This window comes from Emys orbicularis, chromosome 1 (assembly GCF_028017835.1).
Source record: "Emys orbicularis isolate rEmyOrb1 chromosome 1, rEmyOrb1.hap1, whole genome shotgun sequence".
Lineage (NCBI taxonomy): Eukaryota > Metazoa > Chordata > Testudines > Emydidae > Emys > Emys orbicularis.
The window spans coordinates 87,128,270-87,153,614 of record NC_088683.1 but is presented as its reverse complement, the minus strand read 5'-3'; the positions used below and the strand labels follow the sequence as shown (position 1 = coordinate 87,153,614).

General features: G+C 39.8%; 1 protein-coding gene across 1 annotated transcript; it reads left to right on the top strand.

Moving 5' to 3' along the window:
- On the top strand, positions 1-24,013 carry USP44 (ubiquitin specific peptidase 44). The gene is made up of 7 exons (XM_065406017.1): positions 1-35; positions 2,709-2,759; positions 7,981-9,496; positions 20,477-20,675; positions 21,384-21,492; positions 22,755-22,960; positions 23,446-24,013. The coding sequence occupies exons 3-7, from the start codon at positions 8,063-8,065 to the stop codon at positions 23,646-23,648; spliced, it is 2,151 nt and encodes a 716-aa protein (XP_065262089.1). The 5' UTR covers positions 1-35; positions 2,709-2,759; positions 7,981-8,062; the 3' UTR covers positions 23,649-24,013.
- The last annotated feature ends 1,332 nt before the right edge of the window (positions 24,014-25,345 follow it).

Below are 25,345 nucleotides of genomic sequence, written 5' to 3'. Positions count from 1 at the left end.
GCGCAGGCGGGCGCACAAGATGGCGGCGGCTGGCGGTGAGTTCGGGCGCGGGGCTCGGCGCGGCTGAGCTTCCCCTCGCGGGGTGCAGGCGGCGGGCGGGCGGCAGGGCCGGGCTCCCAGCCCAGGTGGGTGAGAGCCGCCCCCGGGGCCGGGCGGGGGTCACCTTCCCGGGGCACCCGTCCCGCGCTGGGGGCGAGGAGCTGGCCCGGATTTGGCGCTTCTGGAGGGACAGCGGGGAGCGAGCTTCTCCCTCCCCAGGAGAGGAGCCGCCCCCCGCGGGGGGAGCCCCTCGCCGCCTGGCAGCTGTTCCTCATGCGGGGGGGCGGCCCTGGCTCTGTCCACTTCTCCCCCGGCCGTTGTAGGCTCGGGATAAAGTCGGTGCCGGGTGAGGTCCCGGGGGACCCGCTCCCCTCCCGGGCGCTGCAGCCCCGCGCGGGGGGGAAGGATGCTGCTGCTGCCGGGGGAGCTCTGCCTGCCTCTGACCTGGGGAGCCTCCCGGGACACGGCCAAGGGCTTGTTAGTAAAACAACCCTCACGACTTCTGTCTCTCTCGGTGCTGCGAGCTCTGGGCCGGGCGCTGCGCTCTCCCAGGGCAGCCAAATGCCAACTCGTTGCCGCGAAGGCCGGCGGTGTGTGTGTGTGTGTGTGTGTGGTGGTTGGGGGGGGTTTGCACAGATTTTGTGATTACTGAAAAGTCAGGTTCATGGTAGCCGTAAAGGTGAGGCCGACACGCTGCCAGTCTCTCTAAAATAGTCCTTCCTTTTTTCCAAGGCAAAATGCACCGCGCTCGTGTAGAAGGTCACTTTAGTTACCGAGCTTGTCTCCAAGCCGTCACGTTTCTGGGTATAATGCATTCGTGTGTAGGGGGGCTTTGTGGAACAAGCAGCCAAGTGCAACCTTCAGGGCTCACACTTGAATTCTTTTGTTACGCCTGAGTAACTGACATCGTTAGGGCTGGAAACCCCTTTGCTAAGGCCCTGGATGCTGAGTTTCATTTGAGAGAGTTTCAAAAAGTACCTTTGTGGGGGAGGGACCTCAAAGAATATTGTGAACTAGTAAATTTGCTAATGAGTCAGCCAGGAACTGCAATTAAATGCAAATAAGCAAGAAACAATACAATGGTGTAAAATGGTTCACAAAGCAAATCTGTTGTTTCTGGTGAATCCTAACGTTTTCTTTATGTTCAATCTGAACAATCAATTAACAATCACTATGTTGCAAAAAGGTTTCTTCATTACTTACCTCACTGAGCGGAACCACTTCACTTTTTTGATATGACAGAAGAACAGTCAGTGAAATACTGCTGCTCTTGCCTCAAGTATTGTGTGCGCTAATTTGGTCTGATTGACTTTTCTTTATTATGGTAGCACCCAAAGCCCCCATCAGGACTGGGACTAGGCTCTGTAGAAACATTAAGGTACTTATCAGAATAATCACATGTGTAATTGCTGCTTTTAATTTATCGTTGGAACAGTCAAGTTTGTACATCTGTTCCTATTTGCTATGAAGTGTATCCAAACTCATTAGAGACACTACACTCTTCTGTAAAAAACAGGTTCTTGTTCTGATTTAAACACTTGTTCACCATGAAGTCTCTGTAACTGAAGTAATTTTACAACTATTTGCGAAAAGAAGGCATCTTTTGCCCACATGTCTGTAATGTTTGGCTGTTCTGGTGTCGCTGACATAATAGAGAACTACACTAGAGTTTATTCAGTTGCATCACTTTTGGTAAACAGTACAAACTTCCTAGCAGGCAAAAAACCTTAAGGATTGATAACTAGTTGCTAAATCCAGATCTGACTGGGTGCAGAATAACTAGGAAATGGGGACACCCTGACCAGTGTAATAGGTTGCTTTGATGTCAATGGGAAAATGCTTCCAATAGTTTTTTTAAATATTACTATTTAGCATAACAAAATTAAGGCTTAAGTTCTGCAAAAAGTTATGCTTGTGCATGTTTTCTGGATTTGGATAAAGTGGAAACCAGTTCAGTGAATTCTGTCAATCAGTTTAGGACCCAAAGTGTTAAAGGGACACTTAAAAAATTCATACAGTTCACTTCCTTATGTGCTCAGTAACAGATTATTACAACTGATATTTTAAAATCCAATGTCAGTATTTTACTTGGCTTGGACAAAACAAATCAATGGAGTCAGTTGTTGGTTTCACTTTCACTATGTTAGTGCTATTAGGTTCAGATTTTAGTGACTGTGGGGAAGTGTTTGTTTTGTTTTTTTAACTTGAATTTAAAAGACTGAGTAAAGAGTTTTTTGGCTTTAAAAAGACAATTTTTAACCAAATGTAAATTTTAGACCAAATTTGACTGCCCTTTTAATTACAAATCTTTTCATCTCTCCTAGTAGTAGGACTAAATAACATTTTAAATAAAATTTTTTATAATGCAAAGCTTTATTTTATCAATGTTAAAGGCAATACTTCTGTACTTTTTATTAGTGAAGAAAATATGAGTCCTTGATACACTCACTTTTCTGCCAGTGAAACTCAGGGAAGAGAAGGTTCTATAGAGTTGAATTCTCCCACAAGTTTTAGCTAAACACTTTTTGGTTGGCTGACTGTGTTGCCATTATCTCCTCTGTTACTTTGCTCATTCCTTCTACTCAGTTCTAAGTGCTAATGGCAAAAGGGAGAATTTGGTCTCTGAAGTGCTGGTCAACTAATTAACATTTCTTTTTCCCCATGCACAGAGAGCTGAGTGCTGAGGGAGGACAACAGGGCAAGACACTACCCACAAGGAGGTACTAAATAACTTGGTTTTAGGGAATTTAAACTTGTAAAGTTTAATGGCACAAGTAGGCTGCTTCATCCTCCCTGCTCCAGCTACTAGAGAAGAGAGCTGCAGGCTCTATCAGAGGTCTCTTCTGTGATTCTATTAGTCTTTCTAATCCATCTTTCCAGTTCAAGATTTTTCCCTTAGGTACTTAGTGTTTGGCCCACCCTTGACATAAGTGTCTTAAGTTATGTGACTTCCATTGTTTGTTTCTACTTGAGACTATTCTACAGTCTAATAGATAAAATTATAGGGAAGTGGCTCCTGATATTGTCTTCATCCCATGTGTTATCCTAAATACACCTCTACCCCGATATAACATGAATTCGGATATAACGCGGTAAAGCAGCGCTCTGGGGGGGCGGGGCTGCGCACTCCGGTGGATCAAAGCAAGTTCGATATAACGCAGTTTCACCTATAACACAGTAAGATTTTTTGGCTCCCAAGGACAGCGTTATATCGGGGTAGAGGTGTAATTTAAATGCTATACAAGTATTTATTTATTTTAAAAAAAAAAAACTTGCTTAGCTCCAAGCTATACGTACTATACAACACTTCGTCTTTCCTTATAAACAAATCCACTCAGTGCATTAACAGTTTTGTTTTTTCTTCTGAGTTCCCTCAATGCTGTACAAAAGTGTACTCTTGGCTCCTGTTTGTCTTTATGCCCATATGGCAATTTTAAAGCAATGTCACCTTAAGCTTTCATAGTCCCATTCTATTAATCTACATCAGGGATCGGCAACCTTTGGCATGCAGCCCATCAGGGAAATCTGCTGGCGGGTCGGGACGGTTTATTTACCTGCAGCGTCCGCAGGTTCGGCTGATTGCAGCTCCCACTGGCTGCGGTTTGCCGTTCCAGGCCAATGGGGGCTGCGGGAAGCGGTGCGGGCCAAGGGATGTGCTGGCCACCGCTTCCTGCAGCCCCCATTGGCCTGGAACGGCGAACCGCGGGCAGTGGGAGCTGCGATTGGCCGAGACTGCAGACGCTGCAGGTAAACAAACTGTTCCGACCCGCCAGTGGATTTCCCTGAAGGGCCGCGTGCCAAAGGTTGAGGATCCCTGCTCTACAGGTTTGATCACACTGGCCTTAATTACCCAAGAAATCCCTCTGAAGTCAGTGTAACTAGTTGTGCCCTCAATTCAGCATGTGCTTAACTTTAAGCATGAATAGTCCCATTGAAGACTATTCATGAGCTTAAAGTACATACTGAAGTATCTTGCTCAATTGAGGTCTGGGTAGGAGTGGCACGATTAAGCTTTAGTTATATAAAGTATTTTTAGTGAATGTTCTGGTGTTATATTTGGTAGTTATGTTTATAACAGCTGTAATAATAATCTGAACAACTCTGTTCCTCTCTAGTTTCTCTCCTGGCTTCCCAGCAGGTAGGTGAGCTAGCAGAAACCAGACAAGTTTCCAGTGACAGATTCTTTGAAATCAATGTGTTCCCATGGACCATTTTGCTTTCCGAAGGAAAATGCCATTGTCAGACTTCCCAGCCAGCTCTAATATTAAAGAGAAGACAAAATCACTTCCCCATTTAAATGTTGTTGTCTAACCAAAATCAGCAACCCCTCATTGTTCTGACCCACATCAAGGAGTCTCCAATTCCCATCAGTTCCTTCTGATTGATAAGAGCTTTGGGGGCTGTGGTGTCTGGCTGCCCAGCCAAGTGTCATTCTCAGACCAGACATAGGGAAGTCTGAGCTTAAGTGTTCTTCCTCTATCCAATGGGAACACTCCCTGCTGGCTTGTGGAGCTTTGGGAAGGAGACCTGTGGGAGCATGCATGGGCATACAGCGTTCAGTAGTCTGTAAAAGCACCTGTATGTAGTACTTATTTTCAAAGCATGCATAGTAACTAATTCTTACAATATCCTTAAGTAGGTATTTTCCTTAAGTATTATTAATATTTGACCTGCTATAACTTCATAAAATAAACATAAGAATTTCATCAGTATGCAACTGATTTTTAAAATCCCTCATTTTCATACACGTATCCCATTGCATCAGGTGTGCACCCTATAGAAAAGAATAGTGGTGCATCTCTGATGATGTTTCTAGCTTTAAGGATTAAATTCTTCAGTTTGAAAATCATAATAAAAAGTTTCTTCCAAAAGTTTCTTCTAAATATTTAGACTTTACTATGCAGGTGTTATCAATAAGTTTACTTATATCTTAAATATAAGTAATCTGCTTGTCAAGCAGGCAGGTTAAGTAATGAGAACAGACAGCAACTGTTATGGTTATATTTAGTTACCTAACTGCCCTGTAGCAAAATCCTGCTCTTTGGTAAATACTACAGTAATTTTATAATTAAACCAAAGAACACTAAGCTGCTATGTGTTGTAGTTCTGTGTAAAAGCTCTTTAGGTAGAAGCTCTGTAAAACAAAAACTAAATTTACTGGAAATCGTGCAGTTTCAATGTTACACTATGCTGGCAATCATTCATATGTAAGAGTATAACTGAGTGGCAGTAGTGTTGTGTGCCATTAGTTGAACTTTATTATACAATATTGACATAAAATAAGTGCAACACACTTGGTAAAGCATGCCTTTCAGACTGGGGGGAGTAGAGGAAGAATGGGGTTAGCTGTCTTTTTTTTGTTTTTTTTAATTTTTATTATTGCACATGAAATATCTAGTCTTATGGATATTTAACTTCCCTGTACAAAGATAGTATTGACTCTAAGCACTTGTATGGAAATTAAAATGAAAATTTGTCTCAGAATTATACGTTACCAAAATATGAATACTGACTTTCAAATTTTACTATCTAATCACTGAGGTTAATGGGTTATCTTGTAGCATTTTTCATTAGTTATCTCATGAGGAATTAAGGTGAACTGAATGTTTGAGTTAAATACAAAGAACTATTTCCAATCATAAGTCACTAAGCCCTGAGAGAGAGGATGGTCAGTGATGACACTAGCTGGAGACCTGGATACAATCTCCTGCTCTGCACAAGCATCCTACATGTCCTTGGGCAAGTCTCTGTCTCAGTTCCCCATCTGTAAAATGGGGAGAACACTACTTCTCTATCACCAGGGTGTTGAGAGGATAAATACGTGTACAAACATTGTTAATGGCTTTCAAATAGTCTAATAACTATTCTAAAAGAGTCTAGCTTTCAGCAGGAGTAATAGTGTCAATATAGATGCAGACAAAATGATAGTCTTCATTAGTGTCCAACAGCCCAGCAATGTCTCTGAATGTACTCTCAGGATACGCTGCTTCTGGCACGTGATCTGGTAATTATGGAATAGGTAGCCTGAATGCATTGCAACTGAAACTGTGTAGGTCAGCACTAGTACGGCTACAGGGCAAAACAAACTGAATCAGGATGATTAGCATGTGGCAGCATCAAATCATTTGTGCTTAAATCGTTTCAGCACCATTGGTTCATCTGCAGACTTTTTCTGTGGGGTTTAATTAAAAAAAAAAAAAAAAAAAGCCAAACCAAATACATATGTAGTCTTATTTAGATGTTAGTGTCAGCTTATAAACTATTCAATAGCTTTATTTTGCTAACTAAACATTAATATTTAAAGAACCATATTCACACTGTCAAATGTTAAAAAAAAACAGAGTAATGTGGCCTCGTTCAGTTAAAAATGGGTAAAGAAAAGGATTTTGTTTAGATTTTATGTGTAAATAAGCTGCTTTCATAAGCAGCTGCCATTTCTTACCCCCTTCATTCACTGATGTCATTTAACATTTGCTATGATATCATAAACATTGGATTGCCTAATGGACATTAGACTGGATTGGCCTGATTAGAAATGAATTTCTGTTTGAACATACCAAAGTAATCTGCAAAAATGGAAGAAGAGTTCTTATAATTTGAATAGGAGTCCAAATTTGTTGGTTCTATTCCAGCTCTATCATTGTTAATCTCTGTATCTCAGTTTGATCACTTGCAAAATGTTTACCTCTGTACCTCTAGTGTGTTGTGAGGCTTTGGCCTAGTCCACACTAGAAATTTGTACTAGCACATTCCTTTTTTGGCACAGCCTGGCATGCATCCACATTTAATGCTTGAAAAGTGCTTAGGGATTCTCAGATAAGTACACATAGATACAAGATTTAGAGAAGTTAATTTGCTGAGTGATATTAGTACTGTGTGCCATCTAGCCCTTTTTGTTAGTGGCATCCTGGGCACCAGCACTTGAGTTCAAATTTAAGGTATTGACTCACTTCTTTGTGAAGGATGGGAACAGAATAAAGGGGAGGGAAGGAGTCCTCCCATTTGTCAATCTTCTCACTTAGGGCTTGTCTGCATGCTATCTTGAACTGATTTAGTTAAACCAGTGCAAACCCCTATGTGGACAAGCTTAAAACTGGTTATATCTATTTACAGGGACAAGCTAAAACAATATAAGCTAGATTTAAGTTCATTTAAGCATCCAGGCACAATTGCCCTTATTGGAAATCTGTTTAAAAGGACATCTTTAGTTAAACTGGTGCAACCTCATGTTTTGATCAGGCCTCTACAATTAGGTTCTCATGGGATGGGACAGGAGAGGAGGTACAGTAGTACTAAACTTGCTTATTCTGGGGGAGGTCACCAGCTAGTTATGTAATATGCCACAATGACCCTAGAAACTGAAGTCTATTTTATCTATCAAATAGAGACTAGCGAGGTCAGTGATGGTGTAAACTTCTGTTTACTATGGGCTTGTCGAAACACAGTTAGCTAAACTGGTGTTAGATGAAAGGTGCGATTCTAAACCGATTTAGCTAAACTGGTATAACTTTTCTGTGTGGACATTCTTGTTAATTTAAAAAACTTTTCAGTTTAGCTTGCCCTGTAAATTTACTAATGTAAGCTAAACCAATATATGCCAGGTTTGAACAGATAGGTGTTCATACAGAGTTACACTGGTTTAACAAAAACAATTTAGAATAACACCTTTAATTAAACCAGCGCAACAGGCTTATGTTATCAACATGCCTCAGCCTGGATACAGAAGGTACTAGTGGCATGAGTAGTTCAGTCTTCATGCCCATTCAGTCACGGACCTTTCTGCTAAAACTTGTAACAAGATTGTTGATTGTGACTCTGATTACAGAATAGTACATCAGTACTCATTTAAAACTAAACCAAATAATTTTATTGCCAAGGATGTATTAACTTACTTTTGACTTACACTATATGTGAAGCTGAACTTTTTTTTTTTCCCTTTAGTTTGCAGGTCAGAATGTCATGGACAGAAAATAGTTTGGATAACGTGTTTCTCTAGTATTTCTCCAGTATTTCAGTATTAATAATGGATAAGTGTAAGCACATAGGGCGACTACGGCTAGCCCAAGATCATTCCATCCTGAACCCTCAAAAATGGCATTGCGTGGACTGCAATACTACAGAATCTGTCTGGGCATGCCTTAGCTGTTCGCATGTTGCATGTGGAAGATACATTGAAGAGCATGCACTAAAGCACTTTCAGGAAAGTAGTCATCCAGTGGCATTGGAAGTGAATGAGCTGTATGTTTTCTGTTACCTTTGTGATGACTATGTTCTTAATGATAATGCAACTGGTGACTTAAAACTATTGCGAAGTACATTAAGTGCAATCAAGAGTCAAAACTATGACTGCACTACCCGTAGTGGCAGGACTTTGCGATCTATGGGTATGAGTGATGACTCTTACCTTTCACACAATGGTGCCCAAGCCTTGCTTCGAAATGAAGACCGCATGTTCACGGCTCTGTGGCACAGAAGGCGTGCATTAATGGGCAAAGTGTTCAGATCATGGTTTGAGCTAACACCTAGTGGGAAAAGGATTTTGGAAGAAGAGAGGCGCCAGGAGGAGGCAGAGGAAAGAAGGGACAAAGCTAGGAAAAGAAGACAAGAGCGAAAGCGTCAGTTGAAAGTAGAGATGGAAAAAATGCCTCCAAGGAAGAGTTCTCGTTTACAAAATCAAAATAAAATATCCTCAAAAGTATCGCCCTATGTACAAAAATTACCACAAAATTTGTCCTCTCCTGCAGAGCTGAAAGTAACTTCTACCTCAGATGAAGTAAGATTGAAAAAAATTGGTGATTCTCCAATTAAGCGAAGGCCTACAGTGACTCCTGGTGTAACCGGACTGAGAAACTTGGGAAATACATGCTATATGAACTCTATTCTGCAAGTATTGAGTCATTTGCTTATTTTTCGGGAATGTTTTTTAAAGCTTGATCTGAACCAAACTCAAGAGTTGCTGGCAACAGCAGCGAATGAAAAAACAAGATCCTCTACTAAGCACCCTCCAATTACTGGTTCTGCATTTTGTGTGAATGAGACCCAAGTGAAGGTAGAAGGATCATCTTCTATTAGACGACCTAGTTTATCATCCGGACTAAGTGGAGGGGCATCAAAAAGTAGAAATATGGAGCTTATTCAGCCCAGGGAGCCAAGCTCAAAGCACATTTCTCTGTGTCATGAGCTACATACTCTGTTCCAAGTTATGTGGTCTGGCAAGTGGGCATTGGTGTCTCCTTTTGCCATGCTCCATTCTGTGTGGAGACTAATCCCAGCCTTCCGAGGTTATGCCCAACAAGATGCTCAGGAATTCCTCTGTGAACTTTTGGATAAAGTACAGCAGGAACTGGAGACAACTGGGACCAGATACCCAGCTCTCATCCCCACTTCTCAAAGGAAACTTATCAAACAGGTTCTGAATGTGGTCAATACCATTTTTCATGGACAGCTTTTAAGTCAGGTATGTTTTATGATTTTAAAAAAACCTCTTAATATTGACAAATCACTGACAGGAGACTAGTCAGGGATGTACAGTACACATTTAAGGGATTAAAGAGTTGAGGGGAAAAGAGTAGGACTACTTAGTTGAGATGGTGAATAAAAAGGGATATGAGAGGTTTATAAAATGATAGTATAAAGATGATCATTTGAGAACTCCTAATTACCCTCTCAGTGAAAGGAATTGCCTGATTAAAAACTAAAAAGTAAACTTCAATGATAGGTTGAAATATTTTTATATCATTAAATTGTAGAACCCACTCCTACAACATATTATTGAGGCAAGGAGTTTAATCCTCTTTTTAAATCTTAAACACTTACTATCTAGTTACTTTAGGGATATGGAATATGTAACTTATACATAAGGACATAGGTCAGCCACTAACTGGTGGAGTTGGTAAGAAACTTCTCTGATGGGCATATTGGTTCATAATTGTCTACTATAGAGGCTTTACACTTCACTCTGCAGTGTCTGGTTGGCCACAGGTGGAGAAAGGATACTACACTAGATAAGCTCTTGGTCTGGTCAGGTATGACAATTCCTGTTTTCATATGACAGGTGCCAAATTGGAAAATTTGTTCTATTGTAGTAAATGGGTTGAACATGATCTGGAAACACCTTAATACAGAGGTGATTGCAAGTATGGATTCTACACAGGAGAGGATGCTGATTTATATCAAGTCCCTTCCTCTTCTCCTCCCTCCCCCCCACCCCGGCCAGTGTGAGCATAGTTATATATGTGTGTGTGTGTAAGTACTTGTACCGGTATAGCTTAATTCCCATAAGTGAAGGTAAATAAGCTACACTATTATATGGCATCTTTATAACAGGGTTGCACTGGTATAACATCGGGTTTAAAACAAAAAACAAACAAAAAACCACACCCTTTAACAAAATAGTAATACTAATGCAGTAGTAATACAAAAACTGAAGACCTGGCATTAGGTCTGTTACAGGAAAACATGTTCAATATATAATCATTTTTACTTGCAAGGTTGAGGCTTACTTTGGATTACGAACCTCCTTGCAGGTGCCATTTGGTGGTATAATTTTCAGGGTTCTGCAGAGGGTAGACAGCATCAAAATCTTACAGTACCACTACTGCCTTTTCCTGTATGAAGGAGGCCAGTGGCAAGAGAACATTCACAGCCTCCTGCATTCGGGGAAGAGAATAGCAAAATCTTTACTGAACAGGAAGTACATATTGTGGCAGAGCTCTGACCTTGTCCCCGCGGGTCCTGCGCTTCTAGGTGGTATATGCTAGCCTCAGTGGCTCTGTGACCCTCCATGTAGCGCTCTCTCTAGGGCCAGGGTTACAGTCTACTGAGCCTTTTTCATCATAAGCCAGCAAGGAGGTTGGTGAGAGAACTCCCACAGTCTCTGTTGTCCTAGGGCTTGTTTTAGAACAGTTTAGCCTCCTGTCCTGACAGGGGCCTGACTTCCCCTCCCAGGAGGTGTTCCTGTAGTGGTGGGTTAGGGGGAATCCGGGCCCGCCCTCTAGTCCGGGTTCCGGCCCAGGGACCCTAATGGTAGCAGCTGTTGGCAGCCAACCTTTCACTGCCAGAGTTGCTACATTTCCCTGGGCCACTTCCCCACAGCTCTCCTGCTTCTCCCTTCTTCACCCTTACCTTATGGCTCCCTTATCAATAACTTGAGGGTGTCTTCATTAACCAGCCCTTCAGCCACACTTCCTCTCTCCCTGGCTCTCTTCTGCCTGACTGGAGTGAGCCCTTTTTATAGTATCAGTGGTGCCTTAATTAGTCAGGTGGTCACATTAGCTTAATGCTCTCATCTGACTCTTTGCAGGTTAATTGGAGTCAGGTGTTCTCATTAGCCTGGAGCAGCCCCTGCTCTGGTCAGTCAGGGAACAGAAAACTGTTAATCCAGTGGCCAGTATATCTGCCTTCTGCTATTCTGCTGTACCCAACTGGCCTGGGTCTATCACAATATGATGAAAAATCCCATCACAATGATGTAGTTTTTATCCCCTTGGGCAGGGGGGAAAAAACGAAATGGGGCTCAAGCGAAAACTTGAGAATGGTGGAATCCTTTACTTTAAGCATCATTACAAAATAGCTTGTTTTAATGTACTTTTGATTGAAGTCTGATCAATTCACCCTATACAAAATATATGGTTAGTAAACATGTCTGTTTATAAATGTGTACATGGACTTTGGGTTTCTACTTCTAACACATCTCCATACTATTCCCCACTTACTAAGATTTCATGTGTCCTCAGTTAGACAAGTGCCTGACAGAGTTGGCATATCTGGATATTTGAACAGTTGAGGCTGAGAACATGAAGACAGCACATGAAAAAAGGGTGGTAACAAAGCATCACAAATAGTACTAGAGATAAGCATGTACAAAGTAATTTGGAAAACGAGTACTCTTCACCTTTTTATTTCTGAACATCTTGGTTCAAAACCTGTTGCACTACCTAGCTGTCAGCCATTCAAAAAAACAAACCAAAGTGGAACAAAACAAAGGACTTTACAGGAAAGCCAGTGTACCATGATAAATAACCAGTTACTATTACACTCCTGCTCCTGAAGTGTGAGGTTACATCAGCCTTAGCACTTAGCATGTAGCTTTGTATTCTGTAGTCATTTTGTTGAATTTAGTAGCAACAGAACATGCCTGGCGGTTGAGATTGCTCAACTGTCAACTAATTTAGTCTTCCTAATTTCTAGGAAACGTAACAAATTTTGTGCTGCTTGAAAGTCAATTTTTAGCTTCGCCACTTTTTCTTGAAGCCCATATTAATTGTTTAATATTTGATAGCTGGTTTATAGACCACCTTTTGGGGATTTTAACATTTAACTAACGAGTTCTGGGAGCTTTCAAAGCAGCTTGTCACTTCAGTAAAAGAAATTCTAAAATATATTGGTCTTGGTGTATTGCAAAGGTAAAAAGTGAGTTGTTGACCATAAACTAGCAGTTGCTACAGAGGACATGGTGTAGAAAGCCCCTAGTAGTAAAGGAAGTGCGGATACAACACAGTTGAACCAGCTTCAAGGAGAAAGATTGTATCTTGTGTGGTGGTAAAACATGAACTAGCCCTAGCATCCTTCGGTTTGGAGGTATCCTTAGATTTGAGTGGACTCACTGATCCCCATTCCTCTTCCACATGAAACCTTCAGTACGAGAATCGTCCAGTTCCGTCCCAGATGGAACCAAGTTTCTGGAGCTGATGGTGGTGTCCTCCAAGGAAAGGGTCTAATTGTGAAACAGTCATCTGAATTGGGGTTTCAATTCTGAAACCTAATTATAAATCAAATTTCAAAAGTAATCTTCCACACTAGAGGACCTTTTGATAGTGTCAGAACATGTTTGTGAGTTCTATCGTTTTAACTGAAGGAATGTGTAAAGAGGTATATTTGACTCTCTCTGAAAGCGATCCCTTATCCAAAATTAATAATTGAAACTCCATTGCTATTAACAAAATGTTAAGTCTAACTAAAAATCCCTTATCCTCTCAATTGCTCCACTTTCATTCTTGATTCTTGTTACATTTCACCAATTTACCAGTGATGGTGGTCTCCCAATCTAGGTGGAACTTTAATTTCTAATGTAAGAAACAAGCAGAAAAAAAGCCATGCTGAAACTTTTTCAGGCCTCCTTATAAGCATAAAAGGGCACAAACCTATTTTCTCCCTCCCCCCCCCCCATTTGCAAATCACCTTTAAAGGACGTGTGACCACTTCCCACAAGAAAATGAATGTTGCTAAGTATGACTGGGTGAACTGGCACATGTTACAAAACAATTACATGTTAAATCTTACCTAATGCTTCTAAGTAATTCTGAATTGTGAAATCTGATTTTATAACTTAAAGTTAAATCAGAGAAATACAGCAAGTTTAAAATTATTTGTGATAAGCACTTTTTTAAGTACAGGAAAAATAATTATATATAAACCTGCTCCAAATGAGAAATATCATAAACTTAAAGAGGCTGTTTTGTGAGTATTCCACTGCATTTGAATTTCAGAGACCTTATGCGAAGCTTTTCACTTGACATCCTAGTACAACAAGAGGAAGATGTGTATCCTTTGGCTCCTCTTACAACAAAATTGTAACTGAGTGCCTTTTTTCTTAAGCCAAATTTACCAATATTTATCATTGATTAAAAACAGTTATTTTAGAATTTAATGAAAAACTAGTTGTAGCTAGTATTACTTTGCTTCTGATATATCAGTGTTTCACTTACCAAATATGATATCAGCAGCAATTAGAACTTTAGATGTCTCTGTATGGAAATTCATTTTTAAAAATGAGAAACTTCAGTGTAGGTTTTCATGTTTATTATGGTAGTGCCTAAGGACCAATCATGATTGGGGCTCCATTGTTATGTGCTGCACAAATAGAGAGTAGTAAACAGTCTGTGCCCCCAAAGAGTTTACAATCTAAATAGACACGAAAGGAGTATAACACACACACAGAGTGAACAATGTTGAAATGTTTTAAGTACCGTGCTATGAATTTAAGGGGAGAACTTTGCAGGAGGGAGGGAGGATGGCTAGCATACAGTCTTGCCTATGAAAATCAGGGTTTTATGATAGCCTGGATTGGATATGTCATGTCACAAAATAGCAGGACTTGAGATAGACAGCAAGAGTGTTTATGCTCATAATATATTAGTCTGTACCACTCCACACATTAATTTCTACCTCTTGGTGTGAGTCTCTGGGCTTTTTTTAGGGGAGGGGGTGTCTACCGATTCTCAAAAATATCTCCTGTCAACTTTCCAGCTAGGTGTATTTCTCCATTAGGTGACATTTAACTTAATCTATAAATAGTAATTGAATCACAGCTTTTTGCTACTTCTGTGGAGTTTGCTTGTTTGCTAGCAGCATGCAGCTGGGGAAGCAGACAACAATCCACCTTGCAACCTTTTTTTTAAAAAGTTAATTTAATGTGTGAAAGATGCAAGTGTGAGATCCCTGCAGCCATGTTCTGAATGAACTGAACAAGTTCAGCATGGGCAGCAATAGGGCAGGATTCTGTACAGTGGCTGATCTCTGGCAGTCTTTTCCTCCTCTCATTCCCCCAAAACAAAACGTCGTAGCCCCATCAAAGATTACTCTTATTTTTTTTATATTTAAAGTTTGTGTAGTCACCTGTGTGCTCTCATAGCATTAAACCCAACAATGAAAGTAAAGAAGAGGAGTGACTGTGTTGCTGTGAAGGAGACCAGGACATCCACCGTCAAGCTCTGCCCTTCTTCTCGTCTGTTGCACAGAGCAGGGGGAAATGGATCTTTGATCAACTTGTCCCACAGCAGTGTGGTAACAGCTTGCTTTCCTCTACTATAGCTAGATTTAATGGTATTCTTGAGGTGGCTGCCTGTCAGAATAAGGCTGCTTTTCTAAGGGGCTGCCCTATCCATCTTCAATCTAGTGGCCGAATCTGGCGATCTCATGTCAGTACATTCTACACATTAAAATTCATTTATGTGGAAAAGGATTGCAAGGCCAATTATCTGCTTTCCACAAGCAAACTCCTCAGACATAGCAAGCAGCCTTTGATTCAGTTGCCACTCTAGATGTCATCTCTGCCTCATCGCTTTTTTCAGACTGGTCTTCATCTCCTCATAGGTAAAGTGGCTTTTTTTCCCCAGCCACTCATACATAACCAATTGTATGTAATATCCTTGTTTTGAGATGTGATTGAATGTTCAGGGTGGAGCCAGTGCAACAGGAACTCCCAGACTATGTAACAGGGAAACATTATGTCACGTGCTCACTTTGCCTGACATTCACTAAACTGTAATCTCACTTATCACTCTGGATCGGCTATCCATGTATGTAAATTAATGTAAAAACTGTAACAAACATTTTCTACAATACATCTTTGTTAATTTTTCCTTACTATATTCTAGTTATATATTTTAAAAGTCAAAACTCTTAATAGTGCAATAAAACATGACACACTCCTGCCACTAACCAAACCCTTACCTTAGGGGTTCTCAAACTGGGGGTTGGGACCCCTTAGGGGGTTGCGAGCTGTCAACCTCCACCCCAAACCCCGCTTGCCTCCAGCATTTATAATGGTGTTTAAATATATAAAAAAGTGTGTTTAGTTTATTAGGGGGGTCGCACTCAGAGGCTTGCTGTGTAAAAGAGGTCGCCAGTAAAAAAGTTTGAGACCCACTGCCTTACCTGGAGTAAAATCTCATGCCCTTTGCTATCATGCATACTCATCACCTACATTATAAAATTATACTGTTTCTCTCAATAAAATATCCAGATATACTGCTGAGCTATATCAGAAAGAGGTAAATATACTTGTCAGATCTTACTCTATTTCTTCAGTTTTTAAACTCCCCCACAGTGATTAACTTAGTTACAACAACATTGCATATAATTATGTTGGTCCCAGGATATTAGAGACACAAGGTGGATGAGGTAATATCTTTTATTGGACTAACTTCTGTTGGCGAGAGACAAGCTTTCGAGCTTACTCAGAGCTGAAAAGTCAAGCCTGGGAGCTTAAATTGATAACTTTGTTAGACATTAAAAATCATGGACTGAATAGACACTGGATTTATGGCTTATTGCAACAATCTGTAACCCACCAACAGCCCTTTGGGCCCTGTGTGTTCTCTCTCTCCCCTCCCCCCCGACAGGAGTGGAGGGGTGTTAAGGGGCCACTTCACCTTGAATGGTCCCTCAAAATATGTATTAACTAGTTATGCTAAACAATCTGTTCACATTTTGTATTTAGCAGTGACACTTCAGGTTAGTTTTCCAGAGCTGAAGAGCTCTGTGTGAGCTCCAAAGCTTGTCTCCCTCTCCAATAGAAGTTGGTCCAATAAATCTATTACCTCACCCATCTTGTCTCTCTATTATACACTATTCAGTAAACTACATACTTCTGAAAAACTATTACTCACTGGCTGTGCATTTGTGCCATATATTTGCACTCTAACACATGAAACCTACACAGGAGAAAAAAAATTAATGTTGTTGTGGGTATATTGTGGAGCTATGTTAACTCCACAGTTAAGGTTCTGATCCTACAAATTGATCTGTACAAGTGAACCCTTATGCTTACGTGATGTCCCATTGAAGTCAGTAGGGCTCTGCATCAGTACAGGAACTGGCCTGCAGGGATCAGATTCACTCAGTTTATATGAAGAGCCTATGGAATGAAGAACTGCTTACATACAAGGACTTGGAATAGAAAGGTTTCTACACAGAATGACTCACTCGGCCAGGTTGCTTCAGTTGAGCTGTGCTTCTGCTGGGTCAGGATTGGTACTAGAACAACAGTACAGGACTCATTGTCCTCTGCAGAACAACTTAAAAACTGGGCACAGATGGACAGGAAAACATGCTGAATTTAAAACTCCAGAACTTGCAAAAATTGCTTGCATTCTTACTCTTATTTGTGCATCTTATCCAGAGCCCACAACTTTACCTTGTGCATTCATTTTCAGTAAATCCTTCAAGTAATACATCAATTAAATAAGCATTTACTCCAACAAACACCAGTTTGTACAGCAGAAGTTTATTAGTCTATATTTATGCTGTAATTATGCTCAAAGACAAAAATAATCACCTAAACTGTGGCCAGGTATAGACTCTGATTCCTTTTTCATTCTGAATTACTGATAGTTTATGGCTTTAGACCAAGGGGTTCTCACAACAACAAGATAAAGATCTAACAAGATAAAAATAACAGGAGTACTTGTGGCACCTTAGAGACTAACAAATTTATTAGAGCATAAACTTTCGTGGGCTACAACCCACTTCTTCGGATGCATATAGAGTGAATCATATATTGAGGAGATATATATACACACACATACAGAGAGCATGAACAGGTGGGAGTTGTCTTACCAACTCTGAGAGGCCAATTAAGTAAGAGAAAAAAAACTTTTGAAGTGATAATCAAGATGGCTCAGTACAGACAGTTTGATAAGAAGCAAGTGTGAAAATACTTACAAGGGGAGATAGATTCAATGTTTGTAATGGCTCAGCCATTCCCAATCCCTATTTAGCCCTGAGTTGATTGTGTCTAGTTTGCATATCAATTCCAGCTCAGCAGTCTCTCGTTGGAGTCTGTTTTTGAAGTTTTTCTGTTTTAAGATAGCCACCCGCAGGTCTGTCAAAGAATGGCCAGACAGGTTAAAGTGTTCTCCCACTGGTTTTTGAGTATTATGATTCCTGATGTCAGATTTGTGTCCATTAATTCTTTTGCGTAGAGACTGTCCGGTTTGGCCAATGTACATGGCAGAGGGGCATTGCTGGCACATGATGGCATATATCACATTGGTAGATGTGCAGGTGAACGAGCCCCTGATGGTATAGCTGATGTGATTAGGCCCTATGATGGTGTCACTTGAATAGATATGTGGACAGAGTTGGCATCGGGCTTTGTTACAAGGATAGGTTCCTGGGTCAGTGTTTTTGTTCAGTGATGTGTGGTTGCTGGTGAGTATTTGCTTTAGGTTGGGGGGTTGTCTGTAAGCGAGGACAGGTCTGTCTCCCAAGATCTGTGAGAGTAAAGGATCATCTTTCAGGATAGGTTGTAGAAAAACTTCAAAAACAGACTCCAACGAGAGACTGCTGAGCTGGAATTGATATGCAAACTAGACACAATCAACTCAGGGCTAAATAGGGATTGGGAATGGCTGAGCCATTACAAACATTGAATCTATCTCCCCTTGTAAGTATTTTCACACTTGCTTCTTATCAAACTGTCTGTACTGAGCCATCTTGATTATCACTTCAAAAGTTTTTTTTCTCTTACTTAATTGGCCTCTCAGAGTTGGTAAGACAACTCCCACCTGTTCATGCTCTCTGTATGTGTGTGTATATATATCTCCTCAATATATGATTCACTCTATATGCATCCGAAGAAGTGGGTTGTAGCCCACGAAAGCTTATGCTCTAATAAATTTGTTAGTCTCTAAGGTGCCACAAGTACTCCTGTTATTTTTGCGGATACAGACTAACACGGCTGCTACTCTGAAACCTAACAAGATAAAGATAGCAAGGCAAAAACAACACAAGAGGCTCAGGAAGTGAGGGAATTGCAACCTGCATTAGAGGCAAAATGACCCCTGTAGGGCTGCAAATGGTTGTGTTAGATTTAAAGAGTCAGATACTAGTAGAGCATATTGGGAAAGATTGTGAGCCAAGCCATCATGAAAAAAGGAGCTTTTGGGCACATGGGCTGAATTTCCACATTTCTGAAGGTCAGTGATGTAGATCACACAGTCTACGATTTCTAGAACTGGAGCATAGGGTGCTTTTTTGAGCTTTTTTGTCTATGATATCATGTTGATATAATAACTATTCAGATCCCTCAGTTGTTTCTGTGATTGACGTTTATCACCATATTTTCATGTTAGCTATAGATTATGGAAACAACCAAATAGGAAGGATGTATTTATGTGGATAATAAATAATTGAACTTATCAACCACTGTTTTGGCTTTTAGTTATAGTTACAGTTACAGACCTCAACATGTTTTCAAGTGTGTGGAACGTGTAAATTGCATGTCACTGGAGCAAAATATTATGTTCTGAGTCTGTAAATCTACATTTACAGAACATATTCTGTTTAAATTCCATAAACTCCATAATTTGGGGACAGTGTTAACCATTATATCACAATAGGGTTGTGTCCTGTATTGGAAGTAGTGTTGAAGCTATCCATATGGGTCCACCTAACAGTCAGGATCTACTCCATTGATTTCTCAAAAATATTTAGCCTCCACAGAACGATGACAAGTTTAGAGCTGCTGTAGTTAGAGATTTCTGAATATTTATAAATATTGAGAGGTTTTTCCCCAGGTGTTTATTAGTCTGATTATTTGGAAGGTTCTTACATATTAAGTGTAAATATTCCTGTGAGTGGGTTACTTGTACTTTAACCATGTGGAAAACCAAGAGGTAGGGATACCTCTTGGTAAAACTAGAAAATGTGGAAGATTTATTTCCAGATGTGCCTTTTTGGCCTTTATTGAGGGTGTGAAACAAACCTATTGGTTGGCCCTTTTTTGGTGTTAGAGTGTCCTGAATTATATCTGTTATATTCCAAATGCAGTCTTGCTACTGCTTCAGGCCCAGATCCTCCAAACTGATCCACAGGGAATCCACTTGCATGCTGCATATGGAAGGATTATAGAGAAGGACTCTGATGCTGCATGATGTAGTACCTCTCCAAATGCAGCTCAAATTGGCATTAGCTTTTCTGACTGTATTGCAAGCCTATCTGTAATTTGTCGGTTACATTATTCTAGTTCTTTTAAAAAAATCAACAGCTTTTTAGGACCCTTCCTTTACATTAAATATCTATCAAGTGAATTATATTTTCCTTGATGCCTTATCTTCCATTTTCCCAGGCAAATTCTCATTTCAGTTCACTATATTTTTATTATTGCTAATCTATCTTAGTGGCTGTCCTTTTTCCTTTAGTGTGACAGGTGGTTATACTTACTGAAAGAAGAAAAAAAAATCTTTTACCTGTTAAATTGAAGAAGCATGTCTACCAATCCAGGCCTTCCCTGCAAGACTTCCAAAATAAGAAGAATGTGATTTAAAAAAAAACACTATTTTCCTTTCAATAAAACTATATATTAATATATAATTCATGTTAGTTATTGCTTTGTAAATATTTGTCTAGAAAGAAATCTCAGGGACTGTTCTTCCTTCTCTTGAGCAATCCCAGACAGATCATTTTGAAACTACTTCTAGTTCACAGAAGAGAAAGCTATCAAACACCTTAGTGTAATACAGTGGTGGACATGCTGCTTCAGAGAAAAGAAGTTAACAGGTAATTTTTTTGTTTCTAGTTAAAATATTTCTTCTACTGTATACATTTGCATCTGTGATCCGAATTCACATACTGTTCTCAGAGCTACATTAAGACACGTGTAGAGAAGCAGGTTTTTGGATGTTAGAGACTAACTTAATATTTTGCTTAACAGGTTACATGTCTTGCGTGTGACAATAAATCAAATACTATAGAATCCTTCTGGGATCTGTCGCTGGAATTTCCTGAGAGGTATCATTGCAATGGGAAGGAGATGGCTTCTCAGTATCCATGCCTGCTGACAGAAATGTTGGCCAAGTTTACAGAGACGGAAGCTTTAGAAGGAAAAATATATGCGTGTGATCAGTGCAACAGTGAGTAAAGGCAGTATGTACTCATGCATATGTTCTCCACATAAAATATAAATTAATATAGGCATTAAAAGTGTAAGAAAAGGAAAACAGCAATTAAAAGGAAAGCAAGACAAATTTTAAAAGAATCTGTCATATAAGTAAAGCATAAGACTGTTTCTTTAATTGTGAAAGGAAATAGTATAGAAAAATCGCTCTTCTAATTAAGTGCATCAAAAGTAGGCTTGAAAGTGGGTTTAGGAGCTCAGATTAGGTCATCATACCAACTACTGTTGTTTTTCATTAGAAGGTAGTCTCCAAGAAGAGATGAAAGAAACCTGTTGAAATAAGTCTGACACTTTATTAAATTAACAGACTGTCCGCACTTGGTCCTGATGAAAATAGCTGAAGTATTTGTATATTTTCCAACATTCAGATGAATAATCCAGATAAAAATAGAGGCAAAAAACAGAGGCATTTTGCATGCCTAATAATCATAAAATAATCCTTGCCAAATGGATTCCAAAATGCTTTATTAAACTGACGATATATTCATATATTCAGTAGCCCTTGTTACATTATCTAAATACTCTAAATCATGGGGTCAATAAATCTTAAAATGAAACAAGCATATTTGACAACGAATTTTCGAAGCTGTATTCAAGGGTTTTTTTTGTTAGTGGTAGGTTTTTTAAATTTAGCACTTATTTCATTGTGTGTGTTTGGTCACAGCAAAACGTAGGAAATTTTCTTCCAAACCAGTTATACTTACAGAAGCCCAGAAACAGCTTATGGTGTGTCGACTACCTCAAGTTCTGAGACTACACCTTAAACGGTTCAGGTAAGCAGTGCTATAAGCAACTTAGAAATGTTGCAAACTCTCTTTGAATAGTATATTCCTCCTTGTTCCAGTAGTCACTAATCCTCTGGGCTCATTCAGTGGGTGAACAAAATCAGTTTTTGAGAAATCCCTCTAAATTGTCTTCCTTGAGAATGCCCACAAGCTCAATAGTATAAGGAAAAACCATTTCTGGAAACCCATTTCTTCCTGGTAAAGAAAATATTGTTAGAATGCATCTCACAGGCAGAGAAGTGAGATTTTTATTCCTGCTACTTCCCAATAACAGAAGTCAGGAGAATTAAAAAACTATCCTGAATCTTGAACACTTATGCAGTTTGAGACAAAAGAATCAATTTTCTCTATTTGAAAAAGAGACTTTTTTTCTCTGTATGTACAGAGAAAAAAATCTGTCTCATGAAGTATCTCTGATATCTTGAGAAAACAACAGCTTACAGTTCATTGTTTTGAGTTGTGGACAAACGGTACCATACGACTTTACTAAATATGTTGAGAGATCATAGCAACCAACTTTATTTAAAATAGATGATTGCGTTAGTCACTAGTGCAGTCTGAGGATTGCATGCAACCCACCAGGGTGATTGTATAACCTGCAGCTTTACTAGCATTTTTTAACCCCTCCCCCCCCCCCATCTAAATCTGGTAAAGTATGCTAACATGAGCAGCCAGGGAGAAGAGATTGCACCTGTACGTGATCTTAGTCCAGCCAGAGGGACAGAGTGACTCCTGAATGAGGAGATAAATGAGAGTGGGAACCAGCCCCTGGGGTGATCTGTTTTCACTTTTAATGTATAGAGTCAAATCTGTAATAAAGAAGTCTCTGCAGCTTCTGCATCATTCTTGTGATTTTAAATATTTTTTGATAATTATATCCAGTGTCTTTTCAGCTTGGATGACTAGTGAGCACGTGAGAGCAGGCAAATGTGAGGAGGAATATTTTGGAGGCTGAGAGCAGCAGATAGTGTAGGTGAAAAGCCATATGTAAAAGATTTTTCCCTGTGAACGTTGAAACGAAGGGGAAGTGAAAGAGGAGATTAATTAAGGGGGAGCTTTTGAGGGACATAAATTAGCAAACATTTAGTACAGAAGCACTAGCAGGTGAGATGGTTTAGTAGCTCAGAATTCTAACTGTGCAGAATTTATATGTGCATAGACTCACTGAAATAATCTATTAAACTACCTTCAGAAAACACCAATCAACTGAATAATATTCACATTTTCTTTTAATTTTTATATTTTTCCAGGTGGTCAGGACGCAATCATCGTGAGAAGATTGGAGTACATGTTAGCTTTGATCAGATATTAAATATGGAGCCTTATTGCTGCCGGGAGTCCCTAAAGTCCCTCTTACCTGATTGCTTTATCTATGACTTGTCTGCTGTGATTATGCATCATGGGAAAGGATTTGGTTCAGGGCACTACACTGCCTACTGCTATAATTCAGAAGGAGGTATGGACAAGCAATTTAAATCAGAAATGTTGTTTTTGTTTTGTTTTGTTTTTCTTTCCCAGAAGCTGCACTTCTGGTTCCTTAGTTGAATCAATGTAGCCACAAACCGGATCCTTACTTTCTTAAAATAAAATGGACCAAGATTTTACTAACCAGACCAACCAGTGCCAAAAGAATTATAACGATATAGGTGGTCAATAAAATTAAAGCTAATAGTTTAGATTTGAGATTTTTTTTCCCTGATGATTAGACAAATATAATCAGGTGGTGTATACAGCAGAAACATTCCTTATACAATATGTGATAGACAATTGTTTCTCTGTAAAACTAAGTGTTTATTCTCCACCCAAAATGAAAAGATAAAATTAGTGAATGTTTGTGGTATTGTGTTTTTAACAAACGGTAGCAGACACTTGTCACCTGTAAAGTACAAGTATTTTACATAAATATTTTGGTTATTTTACAATGGTCTTACTTCATTCTAGGATTCTGGGCACACTGCAATGATTCCATACTCAACATATGCACTATGGAAGAAGTATGCAAGGCTCAAGCCTACATCTTGTTTTACAGCCAGCGAGTTACTCAGGCAAACAGACACTGTAGAATATCATTTCCGAGCTCACCATCTGAAAACCAGCAGTGTACTGAATTTGTCGACTGTTCAAGTGAAAACAGTAGCAGCTAATCCAAAGCCAATTTACTGTGTACAGTAAAAGTTTGACTTGTCAACTTATGCGTATTTTTAAAGAGAAAATGCAAGTATAAATTGTATTTTTTTTTACTTGTGAATCAATGTACATTATGTTTATACACTTTTGTATTAGCTAAAGTAAGCACTCTTAAGTGTTAGTATAAATTTATATTGATAGTAGGTAACTTTCAAAGTACCTAGAATTGTTTTACAATTTTTTTTAAAAAAATTTCCCTTTGAATTTTTAATTCTTACCTCAGGCTGTTTTTCAGCTCTGTTTTTATATTTTGATAATCTGATTTGGTTTAGAAAAAAATATTCTCAATGGACAGCTGATGTCTGTATAATTTTTGTTAACTTTCTACATGTGTAAATTTTGATAGTATAATTTTATAGCATATATTGATTCTGTCTGTGGGAATCAGTCTTATTCTTCACAGAATATGAAGGTGCACTAACAAAGAAAGCATCTATTAAATGTCAAGTAATAACAGAACCTTTCTTCATTGGGGTAGGGATTTTTTTCCTGGATGTCCTTCAAGTGATAGATAAGAAGCTAGGCTCAGATCTACAAAACTGCTACTGAACCCTATAGATGCCCATGTTTCAGCCTTTGAACATGCACACGGGTGTGTCCATCTGCTGCCTAAGCCCCAGAGCAATTCACAAACTAAGAATGAGGGGCATTTCGCTGCCTAAATCGCATGGTCAGAGGCCACCTACCAGATTCAAAAATGGGGGGGGGGGGGAAGAGGGAGAGAAGGTGGTAGTGCTCACCTTATAACTTGTAACCTAGGGGTTAGAGCACTTGTGAGATGGGAGAGACCCAGGCTCAGTCCTCCGTTCTGCCTGAGGAGAAGGGATGTGAACAGGGAGTTTCCTGCCTTCCAGCTGCTCTAACCACAGAGCTGTGGGATTATGTGATGGAGCCGCTCCCTCATTCTCTCCTGTTATTGTTCCACTATGTGTAAATAAGGAAAGAATGACTGGAGCAGGAGGACTGGACTGGACCCACAGTCTCCCAGCTCGGTGCCCTAACTCCTGGTCTACAAACTCATTCCCATTCTCACTGGCTGATCCAGCCAATGATTGTTCCACTGTGGATAAATATTGGCAGAGAGGGAGGGAACTGAACTTGGGTTGCTCACATCCTAGACAAATACCCATACCACCTAAAACTTTAAGGTAGCTACCACCAGCAGCAGCGGTTTTGTGTGGAATGAGGCAGGCACCTAACTCATTTCCCTCAAAAAGTTGCTTAGGCACCTAAGCCAGCTGCCTCCAGGCAGCAAGTTTCCCTTTGTGGATTGCAAAGCAGTGCCTATCTCTAAGAGGAGAGAGGCTTAGTATACACCCATCTGGTCAGCAGCTCCCAGGGGCTAGCTCCCTATCTACCATGCTGGCTTTTGTGGATCTGTGTTATGATTTTCTAGGTACCTAACCATTAGGCATTGTAATGCTCAGCATTGCCACAGCCAAGTTGCCTTTATGGCTCCCACCCTTAGTCACTATTTTCCCGCAGTGGTGCCTATGGAGCTATACTGAAAGGAAAACAAATTATAGTGTTTTATTTGTGAAGTGTCCAGAGGAAAGCAATAGCATATGTGCTTAGTTACATGTCAGTGTATTAGAGATAGAAAAATTTAATAGAACAGAAATGATGGCTAGGAGATAAAACATGAAGGTTACCT